The sequence below is a fragment of the Columba livia genome, chromosome 2, assembly GCF_036013475.1.
Source record: "Columba livia isolate bColLiv1 breed racing homer chromosome 2, bColLiv1.pat.W.v2, whole genome shotgun sequence".
Classification (NCBI taxonomy): Eukaryota; Metazoa; Chordata; class Aves; order Columbiformes; family Columbidae; genus Columba; species Columba livia.
This window is the reverse complement of record NC_088603.1, coordinates 22,280,011-22,305,328: the sequence shown is the minus strand read 5'-3', so window position 1 is coordinate 22,305,328 and position 25,318 is coordinate 22,280,011. Positions and strand designations below refer to the sequence as shown.

At 38.9% G+C, this 25,318-nt stretch overlaps 1 protein-coding gene and 1 long non-coding RNA gene across 3 annotated transcripts; one reads left to right on the top strand and one right to left on the bottom strand.

Annotated features, from left to right (window-relative positions):
* Positions 1 to 360: 360 nt before the first annotated feature.
* On the bottom strand, positions 361 to 23,757 carry HACD1 (3-hydroxyacyl-CoA dehydratase 1). Of its 2 annotated transcripts, none has more exons than XM_065050908.1 (7): positions 16,128 to 23,757; positions 13,668 to 13,785; positions 12,513 to 12,531; positions 12,343 to 12,425; positions 9,535 to 9,656; positions 7,190 to 7,368; positions 361 to 5,853 (listed from the first exon to the last, which is right to left on the bottom strand). In XM_065050908.1, exons 1-7 carry the CDS (start codon positions 16,253 to 16,255, stop codon positions 5,771 to 5,773), a joined length of 732 nt encoding a protein of 243 aa, XP_064906980.1. In that variant the 5' UTR covers positions 16,256 to 23,757; the 3' UTR covers positions 361 to 5,770. The 2 variants fall into 2 exon arrangements, with proteins under 2 accessions (XP_064906980.1, XP_064906979.1); XM_065050907.1 differs by having other exon boundaries at positions 12,343 to 12,431; positions 16,128 to 23,747.
* On the top strand, positions 15,398 to 24,891 carry LOC110362958 (uncharacterized). Its single transcript, XR_010469989.1, has 3 exons — positions 15,398 to 15,635; positions 19,571 to 19,649; positions 23,809 to 24,891. It is a non-coding gene; the product is annotated as an uncharacterized LOC110362958 (long non-coding RNA).
* The last annotated feature ends 427 nt before the right edge of the window (positions 24,892 to 25,318 follow it).

Sequence of the window (25,318 nt, the reverse complement as noted above, 5' to 3'; positions counted from 1 at the left end):
AAAAAAGTCCTGTTCCAAAACACTGAAATATCCACTATTGTAATACTTATTTCAGGATCACTGTAACGCAATTGTCTTCATACATGTTGGCAGATGTAAGGCATTCTCTTTAATGCCCTGTATTTTCTCCTCGTTTGAGAAATCAGTATTACTCCTCACACCTACCTTTTTTTTAATGGAATATATTTAAGAAATAGAAAAAAAAAGGAAGGCTGGCTAATAGCAAATATGGTAATTTGTGAAACGATTCCAGATTAAAAAGTATAGTATTCATAAACAGATACCAGTTTGGTGTAAAATGTTGAACAGTTGTATGAACTGACTGCTACATGGTAAGAAAAAAAAACAAATAGAACATAGTTTAGGACACATCTTTTAATTGATGATGAATTTCTACAGTGCTACAGCATTAACAATCTCTAAAACAAATATCTGATTCTATAGCTCAACAAATCTTATAATCTTTGCAAACAAATAAGTTACTAAAAGTATTATATTGTGGTGTTTTCTGCCTATGTAAACTGCTAATGATAGTGCATTTCAGAAAAAAAAAAACAAAACACAATAATGAGCAGCTGCAGCGCATTTACATTATTAAGAATCTTTAAGTACAATTCTATACATGATACACTTAGGTAAATATTTCTGTACTTAGACTTTTACAAAGCCAAAGGACATAAAATACATTCAAGACACAACAGAGAAGCAAGAGAGCTGTGAATAAAGAGACAACATGTTTCACTTGATACAACATGACACAGAGTATTGTACATTTTAGAACCTGGAAGCCACCACCAGTTACGGGCCTGAACTGACAGCAAGTTCCTATGAGAGGGCCAGAGTTACCCAACATCCAGGTTCTCCTCAGTTTGTCCTGGTACAGCATTAAGTTCACTTGTCAGACTTAGTTTTGTGACGTGAGAGTTCACGAGACAGGTCTTCTCTGTCTGGTAATTCATGACCATGAATAACTTGGGGACACCGGCAAAGCCTTCAGTCCCACAGAAGGCAGCGAGCCCCCCGAACGCATCGGTGCTGTACAGAACCAGACACTGCGCCCAGAGCACCAGTCCCTCTCCAAAGCAAGTTCCAGGAGCTTCCCTCAGCAAATACCAACCTGCCACTCCAACAGCCTTGTGAAGCCTGGCAGGCAATAACAACACTGCAGCTCACTGGAGCGAGAGAACACAGAGCTTTGCAGAAACATGAAGTGTTTGTTTCTTAAACAGTCATTCTAACAAACATAGAATAAAACATTTTAATGGGCTACAGTTAATCATCTATAAAAAGTCTATGTTCAGCATGAATTTAAATTGTAAACTGGTAATAAATAACACAGTATCTCTAAGCACATTTAAAAATATACATTATGAAATAAAATTTAATTTTCAGAAAAGCTTTCAACCTTCTTGTTCAAAAACACATTTAACCAATCCTTTATAAACAAGTGCAGCCAGTCTGCCTGCCTGAAAATTTAGATTTATGAAGCCCTCTTGCCTAGTGCACAACAGTTATTTGTATTAATTTTCTTTTCTTTTTTTTTTTTTTTTTTTAGGGCAGATTAAGTAAGAGTTGCATTCACAAAAACTGTTAATATAACAGCTACCTTAAATTACTATTTCTTGTAATGGTTGTAATTTGTTTTCATCCTAGTTTATTTAGGAATCATATAAATATCCAAATATCCACTGACGTAAGCTACTGTGAGGACTGCAAGTACCACAGTCAGAGCAGCAGCTCAGCCTAGATATTCAATGCACATATATCTTTCTGGATAAGAAAAGGTAGGTTTCCTCTGGTCACAGAAAAGGTCTCCATGCACCTCCCTGTTACCTAGTCATTGCAATCTGCCCATGAACCTGGCTAAATGTTACATTCAAGGGGAATTAGGAGAAGCATCACACCGCACCAGTTCTCCAAGGCTGTTAATTTTCAACTATACTATTGAAAGCAGCGTGGCATAGTTATCTTGGCTTACCAATTTTTCAATAAATATAGGCTTACAGATAGTAATAAAATAACTGAGTGGAGCAGAAGAGCTGTTTCTGTACCAGACCCTTTGTGCACAGCCGCTGGGAGCTCCCTGCGCAGAAGGCAGAGGGCACAGTGAGCTGCCTCCCTTCTCGCATCCTCCGTGGGGAAGAGGTGAGAGAAATGATGTCTCACAACTACCGTTCACAACGGCCTCGGTGACCCTCTTGGCAGCTGACGTGGAAGACGCAATTTCTCAGCGTCATACTCTTTGGTGCTGCACATGCCTGGGGCCGGGATCTGGCCTCCAGACCTTCTGGGCACAGCTGCGAAACAAGGTGATTGACCCAGTCTGTCCTGAACAGCCCCTCCAGTGGGAACAGTGTGTGAGTGTTGGGGAACCTCAAGAGACCCAATCGCTTTCAGCTGGAGTTTATACAAAAGACACTGTGTTTACGTTACTACCAACAGTGGGAAATGTCACCTGGTGAATAAGAATAACCTGCCAAATGCCTATTCCTAGTTATTGTCATTAAAAAAGCTTCATAAGGTCATACCCTATGTTGATTCATTCCAGAAGGCATATGTAGGACAAGTAAGAAAACACCTTTAGACAAACAATTTGTTTAAGACTACATCAAAACATTAAAGATGCTGACGTTTGAATACATTCCTAATATTTCATTATCAGCAGGATTCCAATGCTCTAGAAAACAAAGAATATTGCAAAGAGGAAGACAAAAAGAGAGGTGTCAAAAAGAAGTTGGAAAGAGAGCACCATATGAAAATTGTACTTAACTTTTTATATCCGTTTAACAAGCTAATTAAATGTTTCTTGATATTATATTGAAGTTAAGTAAGCTACCTAGTATAAAAACCTGGCCCATCTGCAGTCAATAGTAAGAGGATTTTACCTACAATTCTCACTACCTTTGAGAAGATACTAAACCAAAAGGTATACATTGAGGCTTCAGTAAAAGGCTTCAATTGAAAAAGAAGATGAAGAAAAGAACATGTTGCTTGTTTATTTTAAAATACATGCCATGTAATCAACAAGGCAATCTCTCTGGTCTATGAAACATTGAATGTAAGTAAGTAATTTTTAGCTTTATGTTTATTCATTTGTCATTTAGAAAGACTCTCCTGTAGCTGTAAATCACTTTTAAAATTGTATCATTACCTTGTACACTGTTGCTTTATGAAAGTCAAAACCCAAGATTTTAGCAAACAGTGCTATTTTTTTCATGTAACATGTACAACAGGATATAAAAATAGCTTTTTGATTGACATATGATAATATCCTTAAGCCACAATGAAAACAAATATAATACAGTAATACGGCACAGGTATTCCTTTTATCACAGGAATAGTATCTGTGGGATACACTCATCAGATCAAGGATTTAAAAATCACATCTTTAAAGTATTCAATGCATTTTCAATGAATTGATGGCTATGGTCTTCAGTGAGCTGCCCTGACAGTAAAAAAAGAGACACAAAACATAATCTAATCCTAGTTACTCATATTTCATCGCACTCTTCAGCTTGCTAACCAAGAAATATTTCTAAAAACTGCCATGATGTTCCTCATGAATCAAAAAGCAAGTGAAGTTTATAAAATGGTACTCTAAGAACTCTGGACGAATACAACTGCTAGCTTGAACACATGTAACACAACTATTTTGTGATTCCATATTGTAAATGTAGTTTATACTTCAAACTTTTAATAAATTTAGCTGCATATAAAACAGAGAAGTTAAATTGTAGCACCTTACGAGAAATTTGTTCTAAAAAATACAAAGATTACACCTTTCAAAATTGTAAGAAATACAACTATTCTATCTCAAGTCCACTATGCACCTGTGATTTAAATGAAACTAATGTACATGTAATGAAGACATGCATCAATATCACAGATTTAAGGCACAAAATGGAATTTGAAAGTTAGAGATGTAGTAAATCCTTGCTTTTTTATCAAATTACTTGGTAACACCAGAAAAGGGTGTATCTACAATTTTCAGAAAAGCTGTATTATCATAGCGTATCATTGAAGCTAAAAATGGAAATGCTTATTCAAGTACATAGTTCAAACTCCTGCCAAAGGAAGATTATTTTCCAATATTGCATTACATCTAACTTAAAACCTTCCAAGAAATTGCATGCATTGATAGGCACTACTGTGTCACTCCATAACCTAACTGATCTCACTGGTAGAATCTTTCTCCTGATATTCATTGAATATTTACCTTGTTTCAATTTTATGTAAACAGTTCTAGTTACACCTTCATACTTAGAAAGCCTCTTCATTTCCATGTATCTGCCACATAACAAAAAATTATACATACTTAATGACTCAGTCTTTCTGACTTCTTTCTCAGTTCAACTGATTTTGTTACTGTTCTCTTGGCTTTTCAGAAGATTGGCTCAGTTCCTCACCCCGAGATACCCAAAATATAAGACGGTACTGCAGAAATTACCTCAGCAATCACAAAGAATATTCTGATTTCCAGCTGCCTGATGTAGCTCTTCTGCATATACACTCTTCCTTTGACATTAGTAATGCCAGAAGCAACTTTGTCACCTACGTTATCAAGGCTTCCTACTACATTATTACATTTCAATCTTCACTCTCTGTCACTCTAAGTATCCAAGATTCCTCAAATGCAGTACCTTTTCTCTGAATCTCTTAGGCTGCATCTAATTTTTGTCTTTAATCCATCTCTTTGACTTCTCCCACTCAGGTATCATACAGTGTAATATCATCTGTAACTTTTATTAATATACCGGAGATCCCTCTTGCAGATTATTGAAAACATTAAATAGAATTAGGTCAACACGGTATAAACAATTAATGGGGAGGGAACAATTAAGATTGGGAGGGAGCAATTAAGATTGCACAATGGGATGATTCAAAGCACAATTTATATTTTAAGACACTATTTCAAATGTATTATATCCCACTCAGCTATTTATAACAAGTTAAATATCTCACTATAGCTACAGTTTCTAAATGCAATATCATATTTTTTCTGCATACATAATTAAATGTAGACTAGGAAACATGCTGACAATCAGTCTTCCTCTGCAAACAAGTCCCATTCCAGCCTCTGACCAGAGAAAGGTAGGCACATCAAGTCTACTCCTCAGCACAAACTTTTAACCAGTTAATATTATATCTATTATTCTACAGTTCTTCAAAATTACAAATCAAAATACAGAGAGATCTAAATTTGCACTGACAATCAAGAATTCAGCTCCTTTCAAAAGTCCTTCTGGAATTCTACAATGTGATCCTGTAATTCAAAGAGTGTTGAACAACAAGCTAACAGTACTTTTAACTGGAAAGGTATTATTTAATATAAAGCTTAAATAACATTTAATCCACCTAGTCTATGAAAAACATCATTACCCAATTTATGCTCTGTTTTCCAGAATACTCACTTTCAGTACAACTTATCAACTCTCCTGTTCTTGATGATGACTACAGGTCATTAGAGACCTTTCAGAATAGAAAGCGCAGCAGCCAACTATTCCGGTTCTTAAAGCTATTTGTCAACCTATTGAAAATACGAAAATAATTTGTCTGAAGAAATGAACAATTAAAAATCAAGGTGAAACCAAGGATGAAAAGTCAGTCTGAAGATACATTAACTGTAAAAATAATACAGTCCATGCTATTTTATGCACAGTTGTTTATTCTTGTTCCATGTTTTAAAACTTGGACTCAGAAAAATCACAGGAAGTTTTGGGTTTTTTACCCTTTTTTTTCCATTAAAAGCACCATAGTTACACAGCTTGATTCAATCGTCCTTTTCCACAATCACTTCTCCATAAAGCACCCTTCTTCTCTGCCGCAGCATGTGGAAGTAGAGTTGTGGAAATACTTGACCAAAGCATAAAGGAAAGCAAATTAGATGAAAAAATACAACAGATCACATAATGAAAAAATGCAATTTTGCAGAATGATGAACTGAGGAAAAATTATCTCATACAGTGCTGCAGTTGGTTAAGGTAAATAATAGAGTCTCTCAAACACTGCAGTGAATTACAAAGTAACAATTACTTAAAAGTCATACAAGGCTGCCTGAATGTATATCCTGTGTTCAAGGAACTTTGCTCCATCTCTCCTGGCACTGAGATCTATTATATTATTGTCCTGCTGATACATTTAATCCTTATATGTAATGGATAGAAAATGGGATTTATTCCTGAAGCATTAAGTTATATAAGCAACTGTAAAACTGTTAGTAAGTTATGATAGCTTAAGACATTTTTTACTCATATAAATCTCCCGTTTGCCTTCGTGATTTCTTGTGACAAAAAAAAATCACAGTGTGTGTGCATACTGTGAAAGTCCATGTTTAAAGTCAACCTCTTAAAGGAATACCTTTTATGGATGCAGATCACAGATCCTTTTCACTTCAGTCTTCCTGCTTCTTAATGCCTCTCCCTAATCTCTTGCCTTGCTTCTAGCCCCATTGTCCAGACTATCTAAAATATTCTATTTGCCACGTGTGGTCTAGCCCCATCACGGTGCTGTATTTCAATCAGGTTGTTTTCTCCTTGCCTACACTGCTTAAGTACCAGTGGAAGTAACACTGGAAGCGACAGGCTGGTAGTCTCTCTAATCTTAGTTCTGGTTAGCCAACTGATCTGTGGCTTCTGGTATCCAGAAGTACTAGGACAATCTGATTAAACCAGGAACTAAATTGTGTTCAGAGAGGTTTGGGAGGTGGATTACTGTGAAAATTAAATCTGGGAGAATATTGCTTCAAGATTTTCCCAAGCATGCTCAAATGGTGATTTTCAGAGGTGAGACATAAATGGACACTAAAGGCAATAAGAACAAGGCAAAGCGCTAGCACAACTTGCAGGACAGTTTTTTAACCATTGCTTTGAAGTGGCAGAGGCAGTAGAAATTCCCTGCAATGCAATTACAGACATTTCTGTGTGTAACCAAAAGGGTTTTTTTTTACTTCATCCATGTCTTAGAAATGTTTTTAGCATTTTCACTGACATTTTTAAGATAGCTTAGGTTCTGAGACAGATGATAGGATGGAAAATTTCAGCCTAACCAATCAAAGCACAGCAAAACTTGGAACAACAGAAAGCAGGCTTTTATCATAGAAAGTGTTCAGCAAATTTAACTACAGGCAGTGTTTCTAGCATGGCTGATAATTATTATGTTCATAGTGCTACTACAGTTAAGTAATACTTACATGGCACATAGGAGCACATGACAATAATAAGGAAGTAATAGTAGTCAAAGGAGACATTGTATTTGTTGGGAAGTCTCAGTGAAAACATTCCTGTTTTCTTCACATAGGGTAAAGCAGCATATATGGTTAGCAGTTCACCTGCAACTCCAGCAGGATACAAAATGATAAAAAAGTTGTATCTGCATTAAAAAAAAAAAAAAAAAGCAACAAAAAAGTAAACAAAACAAACAACAAAAACAAAAACAAACAAACAAACAAACAAAACACACACACAAAAAAACACCAAAAAACAAAACCTTGTGAGAAACACTCCATTAATTTAAAACTTCCTTTTGGTATTATTAGTTGCACAGCAACATATTACAGTAGTTCCTGCGCCAAAATCAAGGAGCGCATCCTGATTTGGCACAGAATGCCAGTTTCGGTTAATCTAGATAGCGTTACTTAGGTTTACAGAGAATGCATTCCTCAGTCCTTTCATTCAAAACCAGTGAAGTATCAGAATATTTGTATGCCTTTCTAATACTAAAGAGTAAAAAAAATCTGCAAATTTGTAGTGTCCAATAATGTCGAGTTGGTTTTTTTTTTTTAATTTACTGATTTTGTTCCTGTTGCCACCAACAGGATTCAGATTAGGACAGGATCCCAAATTCAGATGATCCCAAGTATGTTTGTCACAGTGCACACACACTGGGTCATCATTATGTATTATAATTTCTTTGAATATAACGAAAATGCTGAGAAATATCACAAGTCCATTTTACCTACTCCCACATGGGAAATCCAAATACGACTACATTTACCACCAATGGAAAGGGAAATTAAAAGAGAGTGCCAGAAACTTATCAGATCCATTTTAAAATGGGAAGAAGATGTTCAAATAAAAGGTGACGGCATTAAGTTTAAAGAAAATGTGGTATGAATGCCATAAGCCATATAGGTGGTGACAGAATGAAAAATGTAATAGGATTTGTGCTGTCATTCTGCACAGTGCACCGTGGGGATGCAGTTTCTCCTAAGAAACAGCTCTCGAGCTCACGCAGGGAGCAGCAGTGAATGACAGCTGTCACACAGAAGGATAGGTACAGTGGGCACTCCATGACCAAAAGAGATGAGATCTGAAGCAGCAGCAACCAAACACGAAGCCGTCCTAGGAGCAAACAGGCTCTGAGGACTCAGAGGCCAGAGAACAGACTGGAGGAGGTGTAAGAAGGAACTGATGCCATGACCTACACAGTTTGTCTCTATGAAGAGATAGCACATTTTCAAATGTTTTGTGTAGAGTATATTTCACCATACACCTCTGCTGTGAGAATGGCAGTTTTCTCCATTGTCTATTATAAGGAAACAAAATTTCTATCGTTTGAGATACACTGACTTGATGGCAAGAAGTGTAGCTGTCAATGCAGTACTTTCTGAATGCATTTCTCTTTCTGAAGCCCACATAAAAATGCATTAATGAAATCAGACCTGATTACTTTTAAGTTCGCCATTTAGTGGTTAAACATAACCAGGCCCACCACCTTAGGGATTAGCAAAAAGACAATATATTATAAGAATGGACATAAAAATCAGACATATCAAAGAAGTGCATTAGAAGCATCAGAACTGCGTTATCTATAAAAGAAAGGAAAATAAAGAAACACATTTTTAAATGAGAGTTGCCTGTACTGAATATAGGTAAGATATTTTCCTTCTAATAGTGTCTGTCTGTCTTCCATGTATATTTTTCAAACAATGACTACAGAGAACACTACTCTTCCATTTATGTCTGTGGATAAACATGCATTCTCTGTAATATATCTGATCTATTGGCCAAACCTAAGTATACTTCAAAATCAAAGCAGTTTTGATATGGAACACACTTTTTATGTGGGCTAAACTAAGTCAATATTTAGCTTCACTACATGAATATAGCGTTACAAAAGCTCTGACAAAGTCTCATAAAGTAATAATACGCATAAGATTCAGTGACAACAACTCCCAGATTTTCAAAGACCTGCAGTCCACAAAGAATAGCACAGGTGCCTAATTTGGGACACCTTAAGGAGTCATACTGTAAGTTAAAAGATGACTTCAAAGATAAAGAAAAACATTTAGATTAAAGCAGAGTTCAAACCATGAGACACAAAAAGCAAAGAAGAAATCACATGCCAAAATCTCAGCTAAAATATTTTTAACACTTTAAACCAAGTAACAATGATCCCAAGCAGAGAAAGCAACTGACTTGCATTCTGCTGACATGTAACCAAAGCTCAAACGTCTGCTCTCTTGTGTGTTAGCTCAGCGTGTGCAAAACTAGCATGCACAGAACCACGAGAAACTGAAGTGCAAGATGTCTCCACCTGGCCCATTTAATGAAGTATGGCAAATGGTTCAGCAGGTTGAATGTGTAGAAGGAATAGCGAGTAATCTCTGTCACAGTCCATACGACCAGAAAAAGAATAACGCTCTCCTCATTCTGGATCTGCAGAAGTATAAAGAACCAACACTTTCTTCATCCTTAAGCTTCTTCTCTTGTGCAAACTGCAATAGACTTCTGTTTTAGATAAATGGAACAGAACTAACATCTTGTAAAGAAAGAAAATTTTGGCAGAAAACTGATATGCTGAAACCATTACCATGTACAATTCTTTATCATACGTATTTACTAACACACAGACTTCTTGCAAGCTGATCAATCTGTATCCATTATGCAAATATTGAAATATAAAACCCTACAATTAAGCTTATTCCTTCTCTTTATTCTCTATCTGCATTTTCACTGTCAGTCTCCCTCTTTTTATTTGTGGTTGATTTACTTGTTTGTTTTCTTACTCCTCAAAAAAAGCAAGAGGAAAACAACACTACAGTAGATATGTTCCTTTCATAATCAGTTTTTACCTGTTCTGCATTTCACTACTCTGTCTCTTAGACTTTCTCTTACTTTTTATCTTGCTTCTTCCTCACCATATAATGCATACCTCCATGAACCTTTAGAGAAAAGGAATTGCTTAGTATAATCTACTAGCTGGAAAGTGGTCGCAGAAGATCAAATTTTGGAGATTCAGGAAGCTGTAAGATAGTTAAGGAGCTGGAACACATATGAATCACTAAATGAAGAGTAGGTGGTAGATCAGGAGCTTCGAGTAAACTCACTAACCAATACCGTTTAAGATTTAAGTTCTGAGTCATTAAACTGCCTCACCAGGCTGTTGCTTCAAAACATCGGTTCTTTTTCACTCTAAGTGAACAAATAAACAAAAGTCCCCAAATACAAAGAAGGCACATGGGGATCTATTACAAACACTACCTTCTGAGAAGAAGAATTACACGCAAGTAATTTTCTTTTCTTTAAAAGGGAAGGGATTTTGTAATATACTTCCATGCCTGAAGGCTGAAAAGCTCCAGGGATGTCTGTGAAATAAAATAAAGTAACATACATTTTGTTAAAATTACAAAAAAGGGAAATGATGCTTTTAAATAAAATGCAACATGGTGACAAAGCTTAATACATCTCAAAGATGCTGAAAATGCACAACCCTGTCAAAAGTAAAGAAAACTTGTAAGTGCTCGTCATCTCATAAAATCGCACCCTCAAGGTGTCAGTCAAAGAAGGTGCACTTTTAGGGGAAGAATCTCACCAATATCACAAAAGAAAAGGCGATATAAAAATACTGCCAAAGTCACAAATAGCAAGAACTAAAGTGCAAAGACATCCAAACAAATAAGCAAAGGGAAAGACAGAATTAGGCTGTCCTTAATCTCATGCGATTAGAGACAAACATTGATAACCCAAACCTGGATTCATGTCACAGTACTAAATCCAAGCAGAAGAGCTTTAAAGAAGTATGCAGAGAATTTCTATCAGCTGCCTTGCAAATCTCCAGTCAAGTAGTGAGATCTAGGTCTGGCTATTATCACTAACATGCCTCTCACCACCTAAAGTGACCCTGAACGTTCATGCCTGCTAAGCAATAACAGCATGAAATACAATCAGACATACATTCAGACATACATTCAGATGTGGTTTTTCTCCTCGCACACAACTTGACCTACTGTACTGAAGATAAAGGAAACAAAATAAATGACTGGATGTGCTAAAGATTTAATCCACTTCAGATAATAAAAAAAAACAGCAAAATGCAGTGCTATATTCCAGCATTCATGTAAACATTCAGGATGAAAACTTGTTAACCTTTGAGACACCTTCCCTAAAGGGAAAAATGAAAAACACTTAGCTTACCAAAAAAAAAAAAAAAAAAAGAGCTACGAAAAGCATATTCCATGTTAAGGAAAGCAACAGTAAAGGAAAAGATGAGGTGTAGAAAACGAGTCCTTTGTGAAAAGCAACAAAGGGATCTGACAACCGAGGCAGGTTCTGCGGTGTCCCCTGAGCAGAAAGGCACATGCCACCTGCTGGTGAGACAGTTTAATGGCTCAGCTTCTTAAGTTAAAAGAAATTCAGGAGCACAGACTCAAAATCTATCACACTATTCTTACACGACCTTCACAGACAGCAGACCTCAAAACTGAAGAGAATGTCCTATCCACTGGCTGTAAGCAGTCTGCGTTTCTATCTGCTAACGAACCACTAGACTGATGATAACCACCTACAGCCAGGCACTTAAACTATTGTCATTTATACAGGACCTTAAGTGTCACTGTGGCATGCTGGATGACTTGATATGTTTTTAATGAAACAATGCACTATGCATGCCATCAAACGTTAATATTACCAGAACATTAAAATCTTGAGAACATTGCTAAAATAAATTGCTAAATCACAACCATGTTCATCCAGGTAAATTCAATTTGAGACATATTTTCATTTAGATTAACTCAGTGAGTGCTAATTTAAGTTTCTGAAAGGGAATGGGAACACTATAGATAGAACACCGTAGATTTGCAGGTAAATAATAGCAGTATTCATTGATCTCACTTAGGCGTGATGCTAAACAGTGCTGATTCACGGCTAAGACCCAGACCCAGTCTCCTGGGTAAAAGCACATAAATTCTGTCCTGCAACACCAAACTTTCAAAATCACACTCAAGTATGTAAGTATTCTCTGGAGGAATGATATTAATTTTTGAATTGGTCTTCCTGGAAGTAAGAACTGTATTAATAGTTTCTCCTTAAAAACAACTGAAACATGACTTGCTCACGCACATACCTGTTTTATACTATGTGCAATGAACCACACCATGAAGATTCTTGAACTCACTTGGACCCCAGTCACAAGCACAGATGTGTGAACTATTCCTTAAAAAGAGAAACATGTTATCTCTGTTCCACAATTCATGTTCTAATTAGTTACAGGAGAAACTAAAACAAAGAACTCACCAACTGCACAGTGGACTACCTGTAAATAAAAATAAGTTAGAGGTTACTGATGTACAGTATGTTACTATCTACACTATAAACATGGCCTTTTGATATTTATGTAAACCTAGGTTTAAGTCTGAAGGAGATTTTTTTTTTGTCTCCAACTAACAGTCTTTAAAAGAAATACATGCTAGAGCCCTGGCAACCAATGCTGTGATGGGCTCAGAATCTGATCTGTGCAAACACATGCAAGAGATTTATTTTCCAATTAACTGTATATTACACATTTAGACACTTACAAAGCATTTATTTTTTTCAACTACTAAGCTCCCCTTCCATTATGTTACTCAATGAAGAATTCCGCAGGACAGCATGAACGGAGTCATCTAATGGATCCTAAATGCACAGCAATTTTAAAATGTTCTGTATTCATTATGACATAATAACATTACTACAATTTTGCCAATGAGATCTATGAAGCTTCAGATTTATTGTATTTTTCATTGCTTTCCATTATTTTCACAGATTTGAGTAAATTACTTATTGTGAAATTTTAATGGTATAAAAGCCTATATATAGCTGGGCAGACGATTTTAATGGTTGCCTGAACCACACATTATAAAGAGATTGAGGAAAAAAAAAAAGGTTAAAGTGTAGACAGGCACCCTTTGTTACGCCTGGGAAAGAACCGTAAGTGCTCAATACACCCAAGAGTTTCACTCCAGAGCTGTACCATAAACTGAGACCACTAGTACACATGAAAAATACTTCGCACAACTTGAACAGACCCTGTTAAAATGGATTATTAATGAGTCCAGTACAAGGAATGAGAGAGAAGCTCACATGTCTGGAGACGGAGATATGTACTAAAGCTAGAGGCTTGATCTGCGGGCTGGAATGCCTTCAGAGATTTTGCCTTTTGAGGTAGAGATTCTCCACTCAAAGCAGTTCCCAGGCAGTGTTTGATTTAAATAAATATTAAAATTCAGTTTGAAAAAAATGTGTCAATTTGCTTCAACTAATCACTTTGCCCTGCCGAAAAAACTTTTTAAATAATAAAGTTAAAAGGACTTTTAGAACTATTATAATATTTTTATATCAAATTCAAGTGAATAATGTGTTTTGCCTATGATATGCAGCATCCAGTAAAGCAAACTAATGTTTAAAATTTACCTCAAGCAAAGCAAATGTCTGGAAAAATTTAAGCGTCTTTTGAACGCTTCTGAATAAGCCTCTATGTGTTCCTTTCTGTATATAATACCGCACCATGGCAATACCTAATACCAGCCACCTACAAAAGAAAGAGAATGGATACATTTCAAATTAGAATTCTAAAAATATCCATCCATTGTAAATAATTTAGTAGACTACTTTCTTCACAGAATATCTTTGCATTTTCATTTGTCAGTGTTCTTAGGAGTTTATTAAAAATATCTTTAGACATAAATATTATATAAAGTTATGTAAACATTACACTCTCTTATGTCTTTACTTGGAAAAGAATGGAGAATGACTTGTTTACCTTCAGAAGACTGACTTGAATCAAGGGGACCCCTCAAAACCACAGGTCCACCACACTTTTCACTAGCAATGACTACATATTTTTACTACTAAATCCTACTGCATCTTTACTGTGAATTACTATTATTTGAAAACATGTGATGAACTCAGCACTGAAGCCCTTAAACTCATGATTTTCAGAACCAACTCGTGATCTGAATGTTTCTGTTTGTGATTGTCCAAGTGAAGTTACCGTTATGATTCACTTTTCACAAGTGTTGAAAAGTCATCTTTGAAAATGAGACTCTGATGTGCTGGAAGATGGGTTCTCTATGCTACTGGCTGCCAGAGGCAGGTATATTTAACTACCACATCGATGGCGTTGGCTAATTTTTTAATGTTTTTTAAGGGAACTGAACAATACTACCAATTGACAACCCTTCCCATGTAAACGAAAAACAGTAGCAGTATATTTAAATCAAACTGGAATTTGACATAAACTTAAATTGAGAACTCAAGTGGAAATGGAGGCTAAAAAAAACCTTCTAAACTCGGGTGGGTTGATCCACATCACTCAGCCCAGACCCAGTACAATAACCTAAGGCATGTGTAATTTCTTCCACATAATTAATCCACGTTTATATATTTAAGATTTTCGAAATAGTGTACCATATGTTCCATGCTTAATACAGAGCTACAGCACTTTCTTACAAATATCATACTAGCCTTGGAACTTCAGGTTTCAGTCTTCAAAGCCTAAGAAAGTGTAAAAATAATATAAACTTAGAGGCATAACCAGAGCTACGGAGGGCTATTTTGAGAGTTAAAAAGAGGGAGATACTGAATCAGCACCTAAGGTCAAAACTAATATGGTTTGATAATCTTCTGCAGACAAATAAAAGTCAGTGGTAAGTGTCAGTGTTCATTAGCAAATTCACACTTGGAGCACAAGGCTGGGAATTCAATGAAGCAACATTAACCTGCCAGCTAGAAAAAAACATACACTGAGTAAAAGCACTTTACAAAAGGTGCGGCTGCAATATATGAACGGGGTTGAGTATGTGTTCGGGATTCACAGATGCTAGTGAGAATAAAGCCATTGTGATCATACTCCTGGCTTTCTGCATCAGCGCTTGAACTCCTGCCTCGGCTGCAGCGTCTCAGTTTTGCTCTATGGGATTCAAGTGGCAGAGAGTGCACCCACTGGTAATCAAGGTAAAATTGTTCTCATGATCAGTGTCAGTCTGGAAGGTATGAAATTGTTCGTTCCTAGCTTTCTTTTAAGCATGTAGAAATTAATAGTTTATTGTGCTTTGTTTTGTTTTCCCCAGAGCTAGTGAACAGGAGAAATTTTCAATAAGTGACAAAAGCTGCTTCAAGCACTAACAGCACAAACCTGAATGCTCTTATGATCTGTCATTCAACATAAACACCCACTTTCCTCAAAGCAAAGCACAGCAGTAGGGAGTGACAGCTCGAACGAGCCCCCTGGGCTCGCACAGCTCCCTCCCCTGCCCGTCACCAGGCGCCCGCTGCCGCTGGGGACCACGCTCGGCTTTGGAAACCTCTACCTCGCCGGGAGCCGATCCGAGCTCTGCTCGCTCGGAGCCGGGGCGGACGGACCTGGAGGAGCCGCCACAGGTCAGCCGGGGCGTGAGCGCTCAGCGCCGGGCGCGGGCGGGAACCGCCGCCCGGACAGCTCACCCCAAGCCCCCCGGCGACACCGAGAGGCGCTTTCGCCTCCCCGCGGCCGGCAGCCCCTCCCGGGGAGGTGCGGGGGCTGTCCCGGAGGCGGGCGGTGGAGAGGTGGCAGCGGTGTGGGGAGACGCGGCCTGCGCGGCACCCCGGCCCGGCATTCCTGTCCCGGCTATACTTAACCTCCGCGGCGGGACCAGGGTGACGCGCCGGCGGCTGGCAGCGCTGCACCGTATTAGGCAATGCCGGGCAGGAGAGCGCTAGCCCCGCTGCCGGCGGCTCCCCGCGCCCCCGGCTCTCATACCCGGCTGCCCCACGGCTACGCCAGCCTCCCGGGTCCCCGGGACCCCGCCTCGCCCCGGCCGCGCTGCACCGGCTGCCCCCGCGCCCCGCCGAGGCGCCGCACGACCGGCCCACGGCGTGCCCGCGGCCGCTTACCCCGCGGTCATGGCGACGTTGTAGAAGATGAGCCAGGCCGTGGCCAGGGCGCCCAGTCTCCTCTTCTTGCCATTCTCCTTCTCCTCCACCGCGCCGTTGCCGCCTCCGTCCTCCTCGCTGGACGCCATGGTTCCCCCGGCCCGGGAGCGAGAGGCGCACAGCGCGGGGAGGAGGGGCTCCCTCCGCGGCGGGGCTGCGGCCGCGCTGACAGCCGGACCTCGCGCTGTCTCTCACCCCATCTGTCTTCCTCGAGGGCCGCTGCCCGCCGCCAGCTGCTCACATGGCGCCCAGCGCTCCTCCCTTCTCCTCGCCGGGGCTCCCCGGGGCACGCCAGGCCCCCCGGGAGCGGCGAGGCGCGGCCTCCGGGTGGGAAGGGCCGCGGCCCCCGGGCGGGGCGGGCGAGCTCGGCGGTGGCGGCCACGGGGGGTCCCCGAGACGCCCCAGCTCTCACCCGCGGGCTCCGGGCGTCCCCCCGCTGTCCCGTGAGGCGGGACTCCGTGGGGTAGTACCGCGTCTCCAGCCGTGCTGGTGACCGGCAGGCAAAAGCAGCGGGTGTAGCCCACCCCCACAAAAGTGACAGAAAATACCACAGATCTGGAGTGTGCCTGAGGCTGAACATCAGGGAGTCTGGTTAGAGACCAGCTGGTGGGAATATGCACAGATGGTCCCACCTCAGAGGCCCAACAGCCAGCGTGAGACCAGGGGAGAGGACACCTTCCAGTCTGGTAGGTCTCAGTAAACACCACCCTCAATACACAACGAAGACTAAGGCCCACACCAGGCAAGGGGGAAAACTTCCACCAAGGGCCTGAGGAGCAGCCAACTGGCATTTGAATATACGTGTTGTCTTGTAAGTCTGCTCCCCACATACACACACTGGAAGCAAAAGCAGCGCAGGGAGTGCTGCTGGGTCTCACTCTGGAAGGGGAACAGCCTCAGTGGGAGCTGTATTGGCCTTTCCAAGGTGCAGGCTGCACCTGCCATCCTGACACCTGGCTTGGTCTCTGCCAGCCCAGGGATGCTGTTTGCTGCTTTGGCCGGCATACACGTAAGCTCTGGCTTCCCATTTCCACAGCTAAGCATGGTGACAATGGCCACCCAACCCAAGCACCTCAAGCATAGCCATATACAGACACAAGAGTTCCAGAAGTGGGTCAGGATGTATCTTTGAAGTGCTACTTTGTCATCCCTGAAAGACTGCAAGAGTCCAAGTCTACCTCCTTTAGGTTGGGGTAGGTCATCTCAGTGTTTAAAACACCTACGTGGTCTCTGTTCATGGGCCTTCAGACAAAAGATTAGTACATGTGCCATACAGTAACTGTGTCTCTCTTCCTTTCCTCACCAAAGTACACACTAGATGTTCAGCTCTCAATCTCAAAATGCACACTCATTGGCAACAGCAAATGTATAAAGAGTACATGGAAAATGAGTACTTGGCAAAATGGCACCATGTATATGCTAGCAGGATTGGTATTATGCATGCACAGGCTCTTTCCATGGTCTAGTAGTCATAAATATAAAGCAATTTGGGAATCCTATAGTTGAAAAATATAGACAGAATTAGTTACACACAGAACTGAATGACCTAATTCAGATGTTTTTGCCAACCTTATGCTTTGGAAGAAAGTGCAAGAAACTACATAGTGGGCAAATATGGGATAATCTGAGCCTAAATTTCATCTTAATGTAACAGTTATAAGTTTGGGTTTAAACTCTGTTTCTTTCTAAGATACTTTCTATTTTTACTATTTTAGTTATGGATATTCCTGCCATATTATACCTTTTTTCCCCAAAAATTTCATTTATCTCTTAAAAACTTCCTACCTCTTTGGCTTTGACAAATCAGCCACACACTATGTGAAAAATTGTGGGGTTTTTTCTCATTTAAAGTTGCCAACTTATGACTTCATTAACTGATAAAGGCTTTCTGAATTTAAATTATGATACACAGAGGAAGGCATGACCTGATCTCAATTATTAATATTAGTTGTGGTTTTTAATACTTTTTGGCTATCATTTGCCATGTGTCTCTTGAGATTTTTCCACAGCAGATTTGAGGGAACAAATCCTGTTTGCTTTCTGAAGTAAACATTTTGCATTTTTAAATGGCTCCTTGGATGTTTTCCATGCTTTTGCACAGAATCTTTCGAAATGTGATAAGCAATGTTTGATATAGTCTAATTAGAATTATTTTTTATTTTCTTTCCTACTATTTATTTGCTTAATCTTATTGATTTTGGATGCAGAAGTTATTTGTAATGATGACTAGGTTTGGCTTGAGTTGATTTAGCCAATTAAGAGCTTATTAGTGAAGACAAGCAGCTCACTACTTTTGCTCTAATATTGTATGTTTTTATCTGTGAGCATACAATTTCTCTTGTGATCACACTACCCATTCGCCCAGCTCATGAGAAATATCTGAAGATCCTCAAAATCCTTTCTGGATTTGAGTAAACAAAACATTTTGTGTCATTTGCAAGTTTTGCCATCTCATGCTTGTCTGCATTTCCTGGTCATTTATGAATGTATTAAGCACAATACTTCTTACAGAACTTTCACAAACACCCCACTGATTTCTTTGCGCAATAGAGAAAACTTGCTCTTTGTTTGTGTTTTCCGTGCTTTGATCCATGGAGACATTTTGCTCCTTAATCTAATTACTTCATATCCATGCTAGTTCCTGTGTGACAGTTTTTCAGCAGTGTTTTCAAAGTATGTTTGTTGTGTTAATAATTTTTTGGATCTGTTTTTGTAATTACGTGTTCCAGGAATTGCAATAAATTATTTGAAACTAATTCCTTTTGAAACTATTTTCCTGAACTTTTCCATAGTTCTTTTTAAAATAATTTCTGTCAATTTACCATATATCTATTTGTAGTTTACTAGTCTGTGTTTTCTGAATCACTACAAGATCCTTTATTTAAATTTGATAAAATGTCAGCTATTTTCAAAGCATTAAGTACAGTATCTATGCTTAATTAGAAACACTGTACTTTTATTGTGGCAAAAATATTTCATCTAATATTTCAGCTTTGGTGGGCACCTTTTCTCCCAAAATCTCAAAATTATTCATCAGACGGATTTTGTCTCCATACAGAAATTTAATTAATGGAACTGAATAAACCTATGCATTATTGTCATTATCTAAATTAGCTTCTAAAATCAATTATGACTGAGAGACAAATTCAGTTCAACTTTGCTGTTATACAAGTACAGTCTAAAATCAAACTTCCTAATACATCTTGAGATAGTCAGATCAACATCTTTTGTACTGTCAGTCAGTGGATCTTTATGTTTCATATTAATTCTCAACCTTCACAGGTGGTTCTTCTTTATTCACTCGAGTTCCAAACCATCAACACTGCTCTACTGTTATTACAAAAATGAATGTTTTTTCTGGCCTTTTTCATGATTGATGTTATCAATATATATTTGTCTTCTAGGTTCCTATTGCCAAGTAGGTGTTCAATACCTTATAAAGCTGAATGGGTTTTATTTCACATCTATTTCCAGAAACACAAGGTGAGGCTTTTATGAGAATGATTTTTTCATGCAATGTTCTATAATGATTTAGGAAAAAAAAAATACTTATCCAATATGGGAAAATTGCTATGAAATGAAAAATTGTAGTGCTCTGAAAATAATATAATGACTTATCCACTATCATAGGGGAAGGTCATCTACTATGAAATGCTGCAAGAATTACTTAGTATGAGTCCTGCAAAATCATGAGATTAACTTTATACTTCAGAATAGTTAAATGCCAGATGATAACTTAAAATCCTAAGGAAAGAGAATTTGTTAAACAAAATAACAGATGAGATTCTGTTTGTCCTTCTGCCCTGTCCTCACTTCATGTTCCCAACACACTTTGCAAGAACAAAGCGTTGAGACAACAGACTTATATATAGTACTTGCTCACTATTTTAGGTTTATGGTATGTAGTAATCAGTGAAGTATTCAAGGATAAACACAAGTGAACAGAATGTAGCTATGTGTAAACTGAACAACACAGTGTTTACACACTTTTTGTGAATTCATCCAGGTGTATCTAGTATTTTATTTACTACTCTAGGAACAGGAGAGAAGATGCTTTCAAAAGACATGGTGCAGAATGAATTGTATAAGTCTTGTGTGAAGACCCAGAAGATGTCTTTGTATTTGGCACATCTGAAGCAGCTGGAGTTTTGCACTGCTACTGCAAGATAAAAGATTCATATTCGGCCTCTGACTGTAAAGTTCAGTAGCCAGTGAAGGAAAACAGGCATCAGGAGCAAAAGCTGAAGGGGAAGTTTATATTTCTATTATGAATATACAAATATTCTGGTGTGAACACTTAGAAGTCTTTGTATGAAAACTATCGATTCTATACACCTGAAAAGCACTGGTATATTTATTTTATGTTCTGAAAAGCACCGGTTTGAGATGTCCTTGTGTATTTTTCTATTTAATCCTCTTCATAAGCAAAACTATAACCCAAACTGCAATGTTGAAGGACACACATGTTAAAAGGAGGTGACTGTCCTGCTCATCTGAGTTTGTTTTATCCAGACTCAGTGTACTTTGTGCTATAATAGACTAATGGGACTCTGTATAATAATTATTTTCTTTATGGGATATTTTGTACTGAACAACTGCTTAACTCTCCTGACATTTTGTTGCATTGCTAGGCTTGGATAGATTTATGTATAGACCAGTCTCACAGACTGTAATCTGTGCAGTCAGCACTTTGCACACTACGCAGACTGTCTGTATCTTGAAGTTAACTCCATTCTAACGTTCTAATTATATAGTTATACATATAGAATGCTCAATACTTAAAATTAGTATCATTAACTTCAATGGTACTGTTCACATAAGTAAAATAAAGTGCATGTTGAAAATTAAATGATAGCCTAAGATATTATTAAATTCTCTTACTTATATTATGCAATAAATGTAATATTTTTCTTAAAGAAGCTTTGCTACCTTGCCAACAGATATCAGGCTCTTTTTTTCTTTTTTTTTCCACAGGGTTTCCCAAAACACACTTTAATAAAATTAAAATACCTTCTGATTCTCAGTGTATTTCAATCATAACTTGCTTGTGTGACACTACGGTTTCTATAGAGTCGACGGCTTCCATTATTAGTTTCAGAGCACACACAATCTTTACTTGTTATTTAGTTTTGCTTCACGGACTTGAGTTAAAAAGGGCTCTTTATCAAGGGAGTAATGTTCCAATGTAACTCCCATGACAGTCAGTGGAAGTATTTCTATTTCCTTTCTTAGAAGAGTGGTGGAGAATGAAAAGATTAATTTTAACCTCATCATTGGTTGAAAGCCAGTCTGAGTTATCAGCAAGAAAGAGTGACCATATTGGGTGCAGTCAGTTTGGCCACACTGAAGAACAGGTGTTGGTGCCAAAAAAACCCCCTAGGACAAGTGGTTCCCCATAGCAGTGTCAGGACACTGGCACAGAGTGATGCTCCTGCCAGCATCCCCAGGGACGTCCAGGCACCCAGAGGTCCCAGAAGCTCCCAGATTATCTGCTTCTTACAGGTATATCACAATACATCACTATAAGCTTTACTAAAGCAAATTGTATAAACACATCTTTGTGTTTGGCTTTGGTGACTTGTTATCCAAAAGTATTTAACAAAACTGCAGTGCCAACAGATGAAATAATACTTCATGTGAGCAGGTTGGCAAGTACTGCTTTGGACACAGAATGATTGAGGAAGATACAAACCCTTGTTTCTGGCATCTATATGTGCAAATATTTACTAGAAAGTGGCATGTTGCAATTTTTAGTGTGGTCAGAGCAAACTGAATTGTTTTATAAAGTTCATTATTTGAACACCTGCCTAGTTCTAAAGTCACATAGATTTGAGGGAACTCCAGTTATATGCCTCATATAATCCTACTTGAATACTTCATAAATATTAAGGCCAAAAATGACAATTCAATAATTTTAGCCTGACTTCTTGTAAAATAGAGGACACAGACTTACTGTATTGATATGCTTCTTATATTCTCTTTATATAAAGAAAAAGATAGGAATGCCATAAGTAAGCCATGCAACTTGGACACTTGCAAAATTTTAGGACTTAAATAATAGATAGGAAGTAAATCACTGTAGTCCAGGACTTAGAACATTTATATGTGATTTGTGACTGGAAAAAATTTGTCTTAGTCATATCATTGTGTTATGCAGTACAGCATCTTGTATGCCATCCAAAACATCTTGTACTTGCCCTGACAAAGACAAAGTTGAGATTAAATGGACTGCTGGCCCTTTCTCTATTCCAAACCTTCCTCTTTTCCTTATATTTTCTTTTCTACCCAGCTTTCAGTTCTGAAAGCAATGTACACTGTGGACTATAATGAAAATGCAGTCAAAATACAGGTCAGTGTGACTGATCCTTGAGACAACAGTTGGTCTTCCTATCTGTCTCCTTATGAAAAGTGTATTGGCCTGACTTTTTCCTGGAGTTATACACCTTATCTTCACAGTGCAGCAGCTAGCACACTAATATGTGCTAAAATAAATGGGGTTGTCAAGTATAGTACCTCTCCAGTAAACTGGAGCTGCAGTGGACTTCTCCTTCATGGCCATAATGTTTTTGTCTTCCTCTGAAAAATATGCTTGTCTAATGCAGATGTACGTCATCTGAGTGATTGTAAAAAATACAAGAACTTCTCTAGCAGATTGTAATTTATAAATTGCTGTTCCTAAGTACCCTTTCCTACAGAAGACTATAAGGAAATTATTTATTGTGTATCATCAGAATCTGGAACTAACCTTGGTATGGAGAAACCCTTGTCATAATTTAAACATAAGTAATAAATTATATAAACAACAAAATTAAACAGTTACTTTAGCAAATTCAGAAGTATGTCACATCTTTAAAATCCAGGATGCAACTTGCACTGGCAATTAACTGAGTACAAGGATTTATCACATAGCAGTACCTGAACAACAGTACTATATAAAAAACGAAGTGTGCAAAGAAAGAAGACATGTCCATACCACTCATCTGAGACTGCTTATTTTGGACACAAGTAGCACATTTTTTTAAAAAACACCCTACCTAAAACTTGCTATAAGGCTGTCTAGAGACAAGTGCTAAGTCAGAGTACTGCTGGGCAGATAAGCTCCTCTGTGAAACCAGTAGAGCCGGACTGTTGCAGAGGCCATCTTTGGCAGGAGGTCTGAAATAGAACAGATGAATAATCCCCTGGACATGCCTGTTTTTCTTGACCTAGTCTGGTGGAGTCCCCAGACATGCCTTCCCACCTCTTCCCTTGCCTGGGGTGTAATTGCAAGGTGAGTCAGATGAGTGACATTATCCAACAGGGAACTTTCTGCAGTGAGGTAGTTTTCGGCTGGATCAGCTGATTGTGCAGCCACAAATGAATTGGATCCAATTCCAAATCTAATATGAGAAATGTGATGGCAGCACATAGTTGTGGGCACAGGGAGTGTAGCATTGCTACATTCTCTATCAGCTGCAGTTACCCTGAAATGAGATGCAATTTGAGACTACCTTAGAACTAGATTCCTTACTTTCAGATAGCTAACTTAGGCAGCACAAGTCCCATTTCAAATGCAGTGGGAAATAATACAATAATTTTGAACTACATCCAACAAAAGAAGTTTAACACACCTTTCTTTTTTTTTTTTTTTTTTCCTTAACAGCATACTCATTCCACTACTCACACATAAGGTGGAAAAGCTGGTTTCTGTAGCCATCTGTGCCTGAGAGGAGAAACCCCACACGTAGGAGAAGAGCGCTCTAACCACCACCCATTTCTGTGCCATGGAAGAATGCTGGAGCCGCGGGACAGGGCAAAGAGGGAGATACAATATAGGCCACAGTATTCAAAGGACTCTTGCACTTCACACTGTGTTCAACAGGAAAAAAAATTGTTATAGGAACAAAATATGACTCATGACTACAGAGCCTTAAGATGCTCCCCAAGTATAGACTACCTTTTAAAAATGCTGAGTAAGGGGTCGTGTGGGAAGTGAAGCTGGGTTGGAATCCTTTTAGGCTGAAGACAGTCTAAAACCCCAGTTGCCCACATCTCTTGCGTTTGGTCTTGCTGCAGGACTGCTGCACAAAAGCTCTGCCTGTTTTGAAAGTATTCTTACAACTCGTTAAGAAACCCATCAGAGGGAAGGGTTGAAAAAGCAGGGGATAAAACAGGCTCTGAGAACATCTACCATATGTCTTTTGTGAATATAATGGGAAATGATGAATGGCAAGGAGGTAAAGCATCCCCTGAGAATACCTAGCAGATGTTGTTGAGTTGAGGCAGAATCCAAAGAAAACACATAACTCCTTACAAGTAGGCAGTCCTAAGCAGTAGATCAATGCTGACCTACATCAGTTGCTGAAAACAGTTGTTGTGGATAAGGAAAGCAGCAGAACTCGAGATCTGGGAAAAAAAATAGTAAAATAAGGAAGTGTCTAGTGACCATAAATCCCCATGGGAAGGGGTCTGATGTGCAGTTTTCATTTGATGTGTCAGAAGTCAGCCTAATGCATGCAATCACATTCATTATTGAGTGTGGTTAGTGCTACTGATTGCATCTAATGTTTCTACACTGCAAACAGTAGTAGTGTCTTTTCAATTTCTTGTCTGCACTCTTGTAATGTGCCCATGCTGCTCTTTGAGGTGTCTATGACTCTTCCCTCACGTGTGTGCATGTGCCCTTTTTTGCTTAATTTGCAACTCACCTAGTTCAGAGAAATTAAACAGTACTAAAAGTCCTTAATGATATGATTTGAGTTTTATGGGACTGCATGAATAGGCAGAACCTGTAATATCCTATGAATCAAATAACTATTGTGGGATACATCCCACTGAAGCCAACAAGATACTCATACAAAGTAAAGCAGCAAGATACATCTGTGCAGCTGAAGGCCACGGGATATTCAAGGCCCTGTGAACAACTGGGAGCTACTGATTCCAGCAGGATCTAACCGTGGAGAAGCAGTCAGGCTCCCGTGCTGTGCTGGGAAAGATGCTGTCATAACCACCATCCCGCACCTTCGCTGTCTGGCCATCTACTCCAGCAGCATCACGGCGTTAAGAGCGGGAAGATTCAGTCAGCCCGTGGTATGGGGAAGCTCTGAAAATTGTCTATAGGGAGAGAACGTGCCTGGGGCAAAACTGCTTCACCTCCTAACTAGGGTGGCACG